Here is a 12438-nt window from a genome sequence, read left to right on the forward strand (position 1 = left end):
CAGCAGTGACAGGTCAGTGGGAGGGATGACAGGCAGAGACAGGTCAGAGGGAGGGATGACAGGCAGTGACAGGTCAGAGGGAGGGATGACAGGCAGTGACCGGTCAAAGGGAGAGATAACAGGCAGTGACAGGTCAGTGGGAGGTGAGATTCAGATTGCATTTCTGGATAAGTATATAGTTGCAGGTATAATTACTGATGCAGTGTATCCTGTCAGTCACACCTCCGGTGATTGTTACCTGTGTTAGGATATTTAATGGCTATTGTGTGAGGTAAAATCTATGTCATACCTATCGTTCCTCAGATGCACATTCGTCATACTCTTCACACTGTAGGACATGCTATGTAGTATGCCTATATATATATATATATATATATATATATATATATATATATATATATATATATATATATATATATATATATATATATATTAGGGCGGAGTGAAACAACTGAAATTGAGAAATTCAAAATCGGCTAGTGTGGGAAAATTGTGACTTGACCTGAATAAGAAACGTGCAAAAGCATTTTGATCTGAGTCAACATCTTCTGTTCTGGCAAGAGGCCTAAAGTTTCACTTTTTAGGTGAAAATAATGAAACCTATGAAGAAGCTCCGATCTAGTTATAATTATGTCAGGATGTCTTAGAGTGGTTCATTAATATACTTTAGCACAGTAAAAAACAGTACGAGCTTGTCCTAGTGCAAAGTGACTGACTGGCGGGAGAAAAAAATCCCTAATAATTGACCCATTTTCATGGTCACAATTGTGAATATTGTGTGTTTTCTCCTGAACGTGTTTATAATAGAAGAAGCACAAATACTCTAAATGGAATTTCAGTGACACTGTGTGAAATATAACACGGCATAATGGCCCTTATTCAGACCTGATCGCAGTACAAATTTGTTCTCAAAATGGGCAAAACAAATGCTGCATTGCAGGTGGGGCAGATGTAACGTGCTGAGAGAGTTACATTTGGGTGAGGTGTGTTGAAACTGAAATCTAAATTGCAGTGTAAAAATAACGCAGCCATACAAAAGGTGGCCATACATCTACAGATCGATTGTCAGATCTGGCTGGTTGGAACAAATACCTGGTAATATCTGAATGACAGTTTTTGGCAGTTTTCCAGCATTTCAAAGCAAAGTGCTCTCATCCATTACCAGTATTTTGTTCCAAACAGACAGATCGGACAATACATCTGTATATCTGTATACAGCATATAATTATGCCAAAGATAAGCCAATATATTAACAGTTAAATACATTAAAGTGCATTATGCTGTTATAAGTATTGCTGATCAATCCTGCCTAGCAGGGCCGTCTTTTTGTATGGGCTTAATGGGCACTTGCCCAGGGCCCCCAGGCGTATAAGGGCTCTATGTTGATAGCTGAGGATCCCCTTTTTCCAGGGATACCAGAATTTAGAAAATCGGCCCTGGGGAACTGCAGATATCCAACTTCAAAGCAGCAGTCCACATCCGACCTGTTAATTACAATTTCCAGTCATATTTCTCAGGTTCTCTCTGACACTAGCGGCTTGTCTCTATCATGCCCAGAACCAGAGATATCAGCCTTCCAGCAGCCGGTCCCTCCTCCAGCTCCAAACGTCTGGTGTAGTTTTATATTTTTGTCAATGGATTGCTCTGGCTCCTGATCTCTGATCCCCAAGTTCCCAGCACCTCCTGAAAGTTGGGACTCTAGGTTTTTATCCTAGGCTAAGAAATCTATTTCCAGATAATGGCGATATCTGCAGTCAAACAAGCTGCCCTTCCACCGGAAAATTACGAATATTAAGCCCACTCCATTATCCAACCGTCCCCTGTGTATAAAACACCCCCTACCTCCCTGGAAGTCATTTACAAGGGACCCTTCATTCAGCTCAGTGCCCCCTTCCACACGTTAGTGTTCTCCCTCCCACCACCTGTGCAGTAAAAGGAGTAATTAGCAGAAGTTACTGCTCCAGGTCCTACATGTTGAATGGAAGATGGAGCACCCCCTGCCACCCGTGGGACATCAAAGCTGCTGATAGCACCCCCCACCCCTAGGAGGGGAGAAAGGGTAAGGGCCCCAGTGCATTGCTTTGCCCAGGTGCCCACACTGCTGTTAAGACGGCCCTGCTGCCTAGAAATGAACACAGTGATTGACATATATGTACTGCTGGACACCACTCATAGAAAATTATTAACCTGTTATTTTTTAAATCAATGTTCTTGTTTTTTTCCCCCTAAACATTAGATGTATTTGTTTATTTATTTATTTATTAACAGTTTCTTATATAACGCAGCAGATTCCGTTGCGCTTTACAATAGTAGATAAACAGTGATAAAACAAACTGGGTAACAACAGACAGACTTGGGGGTTAGAGGGCCCTGCTGCAAGCTTACAATTTATTACATCATAATTCACTTCAACGTATTTAACAGTTAATATATTGGCTTATCTTTGGCATAATTATATGCTGTAATGCAGCCCATTCATGTTCCCAGCATAGGGGATGCAACACTGTTTTTCTGTCAATAAACAGAAGTGATATGTAAAATGATACATTAGACAGTTTACACTTACTTGTAATACTTATTGTAACAGTTACTGTTTTTCAATAACAGACTGCAACAGTTATTTCTTATTTATATACACAGGATTGTCTATCTTTGTATATGCACTGCAAAGAGAGCAGGATAAATCCAATTTCATGTATTTCAGTGACACTGTGTGAAATATAACACTGCATTTGTTCTCAAAATGGGCAAAAAAATGCTGGACTGCAGGTGGGGCAGATGTAACATGTGCAGAGAGATTTAAGGTGGCCATACATCTACAGATTTATAGTCCGATCTGTCTGGTTGGAACAAAATCCTGGTAAAAGATGAGAGCAAATGACAGTTGACCATTTGCTTTCAAATGCTGAAAAACTGTCATTCAGATATTACCAGGTATTTGTTCCAACCGGCCCAATCTGACAATCGCTCTGTAGATGTATGGCCACCTTTAGATTTGTGTGAGTTATTTTGTTTCTGTGCAAGGTAAATACCTGCTGCATTATTTTTACACTGTAATTTAGATTTCAGTTTCAACACACCCCACCCAAATTTAACTCTCTCAGCACGTTACATCTGCCCCACCTGCAATGCAGCATTTGTTTTGCCCATTTTGAGAACAAATTTGTACTGCGATCAGGTCTGATTAAGGGATATTATGCAGTGTTATATTTCACACAGTGTCACCGAAATTCCATTTAGAGTATTTGTGCTTCTTCTATTATAAACACGTTCAGGAGAAAACACACAATATTCACAATTGTGACCATGAAAATGGGTCAATTATTAGGGATTTTTTCTCCCACCAAAGTCAGTCACTTTGCACTAGGACAATCTCGTACTCTCTTTTACTATGCTAAAGTATATTAATGAACCACTCTAAGACATCCTGACATCATTTTAACTAGATCGGAGAATCTTCATAGTTTTCGTCATTTTCACCAAAAAAGTGAAACTTCAGGCCTCTTGCCAGAACAGAAGATGTTGACTCAGATCAAAAAGCTTTTGCACGTTTCTTATTCAGGTCAAGTCACAACTTTCCCACACTAGCCGATTTTGAATTTCTCAATTTCAGTTTTTTCACTCCGCCCTAATATATATATATAGACAGGCGTAGGAAGGCACTCCAGCTAATGGGGAGCAACTGCCGGGGTGCCGCTGAGAAGGGACAATGTAGCAGTGGGAGACAGATGGCACTCGTCCGGACTGGAGAAAGAAATGTCAGACCAGGGTACCCCCTTGTGTTGTCTGACATTTCTTTCTCCAGTCCGGACGAGTGCCATCTGTCTCCCACTGCTATATATATATATATATATATATATATATTATATATATTGCAGTTTGGTTTGCAGGATGGCGCTCTATACATAATAGCTCCGGTGCCAGGAACATAAGGTTTTGAACATAGAAAGCACTTACCCCCCTTAGTTGCAGAAGGATAGGAACCGGCACACGAACGGATGGTGAAGAAAAAGGATGTTTTATTGTACAAACATGATTGCACACATAGACAGCTGTATACCTGACAGCTGTTTCAACCGCAATGAGCTGATGAAGGTGGCTAATTGCGGTTGAAACAGCTATCAGGTATACAGCTGTCTATGTGTGCAATCATGTTTGTACAATAAAGCATCCTTTTTCTTCACCATCCGTTCGTGTGCCGGTTCCTATCCTTCTGCAACTAAGGGGGGTAAGTGCTTTATATATATATATATATATATATATATATATATATATATATATATATATATATATCTTGTGCTTTGTACTAGATAACTAACTAATACATTAGGTAAAGAGACAGAGGGTGGGGAGAGAATACAGGTAAAGAGACAGAGGATGGGGAGAAAATACAGGTAAAGAGACAGAGGGTGGGGAGAGAATACAGGTAAAGAGACAGAGGGTGGGGGAGAATACAGTTAAAGAGACAGAGGATGGGGGAGAGAATACAGATAAAGAGACAGAGGGTGGAGAGAGAATACAGTTAAAGAGACAGAGGATGGGGAGAGAATACAGATAAAGACACAGAGGATGCGGAGAGAGTACAGGTAAGAGACAGAGGATGGGGAGAGAATACAGGTAAAGAGACAGAGGGTGGGGAGAGAATACAGGTAAAGAGACAGAGGATGGGGAGAGAATACAGGTAAAGAGACAGAGGGTGGGGAGAGAATACAGGTAAAGAGACAGAGGGTGGGGGAGAATACAGTTAAAGAGACAGAGGATGGGGGAGAGAATACAGATAAAGAGACAGAGGGTGGAGAGAGAATACAGTTAAAGAGACAGAGGATGGGGAGAGAATACAGATAAAGACACAGAGGATGCGGAGAGAGTACAGGTAAGAGACAGAGGATGGGGAGAGAATACAGGTAAAGAGACAGAGGGTGGGGAGAGAATACAGGTAAAGAGACAGAGGGTGGGGAGAGAATACAGGTAAAGAGACAGAGGATGGGGAGAGAATACAGGTAAAGAGACAGAGGGTGGGGAGAGAATACAGGTAAAGAGACAGAGGATGGGGAGAGAATACAGGTAAAGAGACAAAGGGTGGGGAGATAATACAGGTAAAGAGACAGAGGGTGGGGAGAGAATACAGGTAAAGAGACAGAGGGTGGGGAGAGAATACAGGTAAAGAGACAGAGGATGCAGAGAGAATACAGGTAAAGAGACAGAGGGTGGGGAGAGAATACAGGTAAAGAGACAGAGGATGGGGAGAGAATACAGGTAAAGAGACAAAGGGTGGGGAGAGAATACAGGTAAAGAGACAGAGGGTGGGGAGATAATACAGGTAAAGAGACAGAGGAAGGGGAGAGAATACAGGTAAAGAGACAGAGGGTGGGGAGAGAATACAGGTAAAGAGACAAAGGGTGGGGAGAGAATACAGGTAAAGAGACAGAGGGTGGGGAGAGAATACAGGTAAAGAGACAGAGGGTGGGGAGAGAATACAGGTAAAGAGACAGAGGGTGGGGAGAGAATACAGGTAAAGAGACAGAGGATGCGGAGATAGTACAGATAAAGAGACAGAGGGTGGGGAGAGAATACAGGTAAGAGACAGAGGATGGGGAGAGAATACAGGTAAAGAGACAGAGGGTGGAGAGAGAATACAGGTAAAGAGACAGAGGATGCGGAGATAGTACAGATAAAGAGACAGAGGATGGGGAGAGAATACAGGTAAAGAGACAGAGGGTGGGGAGAGAATACAGGTAAAGAGACAGAGGGTGGGGGGAGAATACAGGTAAAGAGACAGAGGATGGGGGGAGAATACATGTAAGGAGACAGAGGATGGGGAGAGAATACAGGTAAAGAGACAGATGATGGGGAGAGAATACAGGTAAAGAGACAAAGGGTGGGGAGAGAATACAGGTAAAGAGACAGAGGGTGGGGGGAGAATACAGGTAAAGAGACAGAGGATGGGGGGAGAATACAGGTAAAGAGACAGAGGATGGGGAGAGAATACAGGTAAGGAGACAGAGGATGGGGGGAGAATACAGGTAAAGAGACAGAGGATGGGGAGAGAATACAGGTAAGGAGACAGAGGATGCGGAGAGAATACAGGTAAAGAGACAGAGGGTGGGGAGAGAATACAGGTAAAGAGACAGAGGGTGGGGAGAGAATACAGGTAAAGAGACAGAGGGTGAGGAGAGAATACAGGAAAAGAGATAGGGGAGAGAATTCACAGGTCATGTTTTCTGGATTTCTTCACTCAGGTGAGTATAAATAACAATATTGTGGGAATTCCCTAAACCATGCCCTGCTGGATATCTTGAGGGTTGAGGTTTTGTGTAAGACTGTGGAACTGACCATGGCACGTGTCTCTTTTACAGGGCATGATAAGACGGAGGCGTTCCTACATCACCTTCCTCTCGTTCTCTCTGTTCTGCACCCTCTCTCTCCTCGCCTGGGCTCTCTATGAAAATGAGCCTCTCCTGGACCTCCCAGACCTCCAACATCCGTTCCCAGCCAACCTCAGCTCCTCACCGGCACTCCGCCGATCTGTCACTCTCTATGACACAAACTTTAGCTTCTATATGGACCTGGCTGAATATTCCCAGAGATATCCCTCCCTCCAGACGTACCGATGCCGCGCAGTTATGGGGCTGCAAGGCTACTGCCGGACAGGAAAGCCCTTAATTCTAATGGCTGTGAAGTCTCACCCGGCGGCTACTGACCGGCGAGATGTCCTCCGGAGGACCTGGGCTAAAGAACGATCCTTAGAGGGGTACAGTCTAAAGCCTGTATTTTTAATTGCAAATTCAGGAAGGCGGAGGCAGATGGAGAGGCTGATCGAAGAGGCTTCTGCTTATAAGGACACCCTTTTATGGGACTTCCTGGAGAGCCACCATAACTTGTCCCTTAAAGAGAGGTGCTTTCTGGAATGGGTGCAGTACCGATGCCCGGAGGCCAAGTATATATTCAAAGGTGAGTCACAGTGACACGATGGAGTCATACAGTAATATGCTACTCACCTTGAATCAGCCCCTAGACATGACTGTAGTTCCTTCCCTCCTGCATCCTGCAGGGGGCTCCAGTTTAATTCCTAGATCTCCTGCTGCCCGGCATTGTACTTCCTAATATCCCAGATCCTTTATATTCTGCCAGGGGTGTCACTAAGGAGTTTCTTTACAAGGACAGTGATTCGCTGTAGCTGCTCAGGTCAGGAGTCTCTGCTGATGACTCTCATTATCTTTCCTTGTCAGAACCCCTGACAGAAGAGAGAAACCGCAGTACATGATCACACAGGGTCTTCTTATCTGTGCGTCACTCTCTCCCATCCAAATAGACACCGCAGACAACAATATTTTTTCTAGACCAGCCATGTCTATTTGGCTGTATACACAGGGTGCTGGTGGGGATAGCCATCAGCTTATCTCAGGCAGCAACTGGACAATTTTGACTACACAAAATCGCTTAGTCAACATCGCCCATCCTGCAGGCCGTGTGTACAACCTTTTAGGGTACATATTTTGGCTAGTAATTTTTCTTTAGTTAATTACATTTGTTTAATGAGAGCATCTGGCTTCCAATACTGATTTGGCTTATTCTATAATTGTATGGAAAACAGCACACCCAATAAATATAGATATTGCCTACAATATGCAGACAGTCTGTGCTCACAATAAAATAGCATTTAGTTTACTAGAAGCAAACTTATGTGCTTAGGGATGAAATGTCACAAGGTCAAATTGCATTTGGAATATATTGCATAAACATCACAGTATTCATGTGTACTGTGCTGAGTGAGAAGAAGAGAAATATCACAGGGAGAATACACAGGATGACTGCAAACAGGGAACCGCATACTGCAGATAGCAACGTCATCAGCCATCAATCCTGACAACACTTCCCAAATATATTCTTACTAATGTTATATAGAAACTCCACATGTGGAGCTGGACACGCCCATATGTGGTGCTAAACACGCCCATATGTGGAGCTAGACACGCCCATATGTGGTGCTAGACACGCCCATATGTGGAGCTAGACACGCCCATATGTGGAGCTAGACATGCCCAGAAGTGCTTCCCTGCTCTCCGCCCAGCGGTAGCTCTACCCCCTGCCTCTCTGCAGCTATTGCCAGAAAGGCAATGAGTTGCTACATATCACAGCGATCCAATGCGATGTATAGTGATTAGTATCAAATCATTTTGAATAAAGTGCCGGCGGGGAGATCGCGGGAGCCGAGTGGCTTTGCAGGAGGGTTGCCCCTCTTTCCGGGGCAAGAACCGCCTCCCCCCTAATTACCAGCCTGATCCTCTCCTCCATATAGCATTCTATAAGTCATGTATATTATAACACACCCCCACCCCCCATGCAGCACCTCACATACTCGGTTAGCCAGACAGCGCAGCACTATTGTGCTCACATCCACCGGGACCGTGTTGTATATTGCTGCCGCACACTCCGCTGATCCTATTCACAGAACATCACGCCTGATGAAAACCCTTCTCCCCATCGCAGGCAGACTCCAAGCTATTCCCTCCGGCATACCACCCCTGGCCCCGGCTGACTCCAAGCTGGGGCCGGGAGCCAAGCAGCACCGTTACAAACCGCCGGGTCTGTCCTTACAATCCTAAGTCACGTGATGCATGTTGTCCTTGAAGTTGTTGCATACTCGCATTGCATTGTGGGGAAATGCTGTCTGTATTATATTTGTACTTGAAGTTCTGTTCACCCCTGTGAGAAATAAAGAAGGTATTCTATTTCACCTTGTGGTCCGTCTTCCATCCGAAGCACCTCTCTTTCCGAGAAAGGAATCCTAGCGACCCCGGTCGGGATATTACAAATACACATGCAGGGCCAGTGCAAGGCACCAGATCGCCCCAGGCGAGGTGTGATGGGGGCGCCCCGGTGCCCACCAGCTACACGGGGGGGGGGGGGTCCGCGCCTTCTGAGGGGTACCTGCGGCACCCCCCCGTCGGGTGCCGCCGTCCGGCCAGGAGAAAGGGAGCTGCCCACTGTACCGCCCAGCCGGAGTGAAGTGCTGCAATCTCAGCCAATCAGCGTGCAGCCAGTGTTTTCAAACCCAGAAGCGATTCCCGCGCCACCGCCCGGTGGATGATGATGATGGACAGCAGCGGGCAGCACTTCACTCCGGCTGGGCGGTACAGCAGGCGGCTCCCTCTCTCCTGCCCGGACGGTGGCCCCCAACAGGGCTCTGTAAGTTGCGGTGGGGGCGTCGCAGGGACCCCTCAGATAGCACAGACCCCCCTGCTGCATATAGGGGGGGGAGTTCACCTCTGCTCACCTTCGCTCACCTCCATCGGGGGGGGGGGGGAACCTGGCTGCTCCGAACCGCCGCCCTGTACACAGGCCTATTGCAGTTATTAGGCAGGGCTGGGCAACACCGGCCCTCCAGATGTTGATGAACTACACATCCCAGCATGCCTTGCATCAGTTTCAGCATGGCCACATAGCAAAACTAATGCAAAGCATCCTGGGATGTGTAGTTCATCAACATCTGGAGGGCCGCAATTGTCCAGCCCTGGGTTAGAGGATGTCCATTTGTAGTGGAGTCTGATGTCTAACTCTCTCTGCACAGGTTACATCTGCCCCACCTGCAGTGCACATGGTTTTGCCCATTTTCCAACAAATTTGTACTGCGATCAGATCTGAATAAAGGTCCATGTGTATGCCCCTGAGAGATTACAATGCGCGGTCCCGCTCGTCACTATCGCCAGCTAACTAAAGGGGCATGCACCTGCAGAGATGTGTTCTAAGCAATTTTGCTAAGCTATTTAGGGTGGGTGATTTCCTGGTGTCCATATCTCCCATGGAGAGCACATACACATGCAGAGATTTGTGCTAAGCAATTTTGCTTAAGCAAAAAAAGTCTGGGTAGTGGTTCAGAATGAGAGATTGAGATCAGTATCTCTCATTCTGTACACACAGAGAGATTTGCAGTCACCTGCTAAGCAATTTGACTAGATTTTAACTGCTTGCACTGACTTAGTTAGCAGGTGACTGCAAATCTCTCTGTGTGTACAGAATGAGAGATACTGATTGCAATCTCTCATTCTAAACCACTACTCGTCTTTTTTTTGCTTGAGCAAAATTGAGAGATAGTGATGGAGATCCACTACCCGTCTTTTTTTTTGCTTAAGCAAAATTGCTTAGCACAAATCTGTGCATGTGTATGGGCTCCCCATGGGCGATCTGGACACAGGGAAATCACCTACCCTATATAACTTAGGAAAATTGCTTAGCACACATCTCTACGTGTGTATGCCCCTTTAATGTTCCTCTATTTTACTGTATTGTATTCATATAATTTATTTAATTTTACTGTACTGTATTTGTATTATTGTTTTATTTTACTGTATTCAATTTATGTTATTGTTCTTTTATTTTACTGTATTGTATTCATGTTACTGTTCTTTTATTTTACTGTATTCTATTTATGTAATTTTTTTTATTTTACTGTACTGTATTTGTGTTATTGTTTTATTTTACTGTATTCTATTTACAGTATGTTATTGTTCTTTTATTTTACTGTACTGTATTCACTTTATTCTTCTTTTATTTTACTGTATTGTATTCATGTTATTGTTCTTTTACTTTTTACTGTGTTGTATCCGCATTAATAGACCTTCCCTCTTTGTTCTTTGTGCAGGTGATGATGACGAATTTGTTAATCCTCATGCGCTGGCTTCCTATGTCTCCTCATCTCCCGTAGAACATCGTCTAAAGATCCATGGCCAGTTACAAATCCACCCGCCCCCTGACCGCTGGGGGAAGTATGCCGTTCCTCTCTCTGTCTATCCTCACGGCTATTACCCTCCATTTGTCTCCGGAGGGGGCTTTCTCCTTCCAACAGAGTTGGTGCCTTCCCTCAACTGGGCAGCGTCCATCATTCCAATATTCCCTCTAGATGATGTCTTCTTTGGGTTCCTGGCTCTGGCAGCTAAGGTTTCATTCCACCACGAGCCACGGTTCCGTTCCTTTGGATTAAAGAATGACGATTTCTGCCACTATTTGAATGTCCTGGTTGTCCATGGATTGACTCCACAACGAATGCTGGAAGTGTGGGAGGCCCTTCCCCACCTTAAGCACTGTCCACTGGAACCACAGGATTTTGAAGACAATGAAGAGTCCGAGAACATGTCCATTGTCAAGTGATGTATCCTTACCGTTTTCTGCTTGCCCATCATAGGAATAGTGTGCTTGCCACCTCCAGACTATCTGGGGACGGACAGCCTCCTAGATCACTGAATGACTAGCACCAATGGACAATGGTGTGGTCCTCAAAGTTGTTGTCAGGATAACATAAAGGCATCAACATTGCTTCCTAAATGAAGGGTTATTGGGGTGCTGGTTGACCCATTGATAATGAAAGAGACAAACATGATATACACGGGTAATGGCCCCAAAGCACTGAGGTGAATGCAATAATACAACCCTCATATCAGAGAAAGACACCAGCACAGCTAAGTGGCCATGTCCCTCAGAGTCTTTTATATCAATCTCCATCTCCATTTTGAACCTACAGAAGTGACAGTGCAGATTTGGGCACATTGTAAAATGGGCATTACAATATTTTATGTCTTATTCAGCTCCTGTATGACCAACGTAAATAGTGGAAATAGCTAAAAGCATCTGTACGTTCTTCAATGACAACGTGCGTTTTGGACGTTTACTTCATTGGTGTCAAGAGGAGACTTCTGGATATAGTTCATGCATGATGATATACAGTATTCTTGTGAGAAGGTAAAGTGTTCCTTCATGAGGAAATCCAAGGTTTACCTTACCAGATCCTTCCAAAGATCTTCATCTCAATGGTGGCCTTACAAGACTATGGCGCACACTGTGTGATGGATGCCACATGATGACCATTAATTGTGCCCCCAGCCCCAGGTGACATAAGAGTGGACCCTCACATTGGATGCCTTTAATGCTGATGCCCATCAGTGATTTACTGATGATGTTTCCAGAAGAAGAAAAATATATCATCGGCTCTCCTAACGAAAGCTGTAAGACATCATCAAAAATCATTCTAAAATTTCTGTTAAATAAATGAATGAAAACATGTGAAATAAACAAAAACTTAAATAATATAATAATAATAATAATAATAATAATAATAATAATAATAAAAAGATGATATTATGAAATGGAGTTATTGCAAAGACCTCTCTCCACGTGCATGCAACGCGTTTCGCAGACCACAATGGTCTTTCTCATGGGTCTGTTTATTTTCTGTTTATATCAAACCAAAGGTGGATGTGATTTTAATATTAAAACAATATTTAACCCCTTCCTGACAGAGCCAGTTTTTGCGTTCCTGACAGAGCCCTTTTTTTCAAATCTGACATGTCTCACTTAAGTGGGGATAACTTTTTTTTGCTTTTACTTATCCCAGTGGTTTTGAGATTGTTTTTTCGTGACACATTGTACTTCAAATTAGTGGTA

General features: G+C 44.1%; 1 protein-coding gene across 1 annotated transcript in view; it reads left to right on the forward strand.

Annotated features, from left to right (window-relative positions):
- LOC146073525 (N-acetyllactosaminide beta-1,3-N-acetylglucosaminyltransferase 3-like) overlaps nt 1-11994 on the forward strand; it is a 45993-nt gene extending 33999 nt beyond the window's left edge. Inside the window, exons 5-6 of the mRNA XM_083180701.1 lie at nt 6357-6951; nt 10643-11994. Coding sequence (XP_083036827.1) covers nt 6357-6951; nt 10643-11148 — 1101 coding nt within the window. The 3' untranslated portion in view covers nt 11149-11994. The remainder of the gene's footprint in view (nt 1-6356; nt 6952-10642) is intronic.
- Nucleotides 11995-12438: the final 444 nt, after the last annotated feature.

Source organism: Crinia signifera, chromosome 4 (genome assembly GCF_055691185.1).
Source record: "Crinia signifera chromosome 4, ASM5569118v1, whole genome shotgun sequence".
Classification (NCBI taxonomy): domain Eukaryota; kingdom Metazoa; phylum Chordata; class Amphibia; order Anura; family Myobatrachidae; genus Crinia; species Crinia signifera.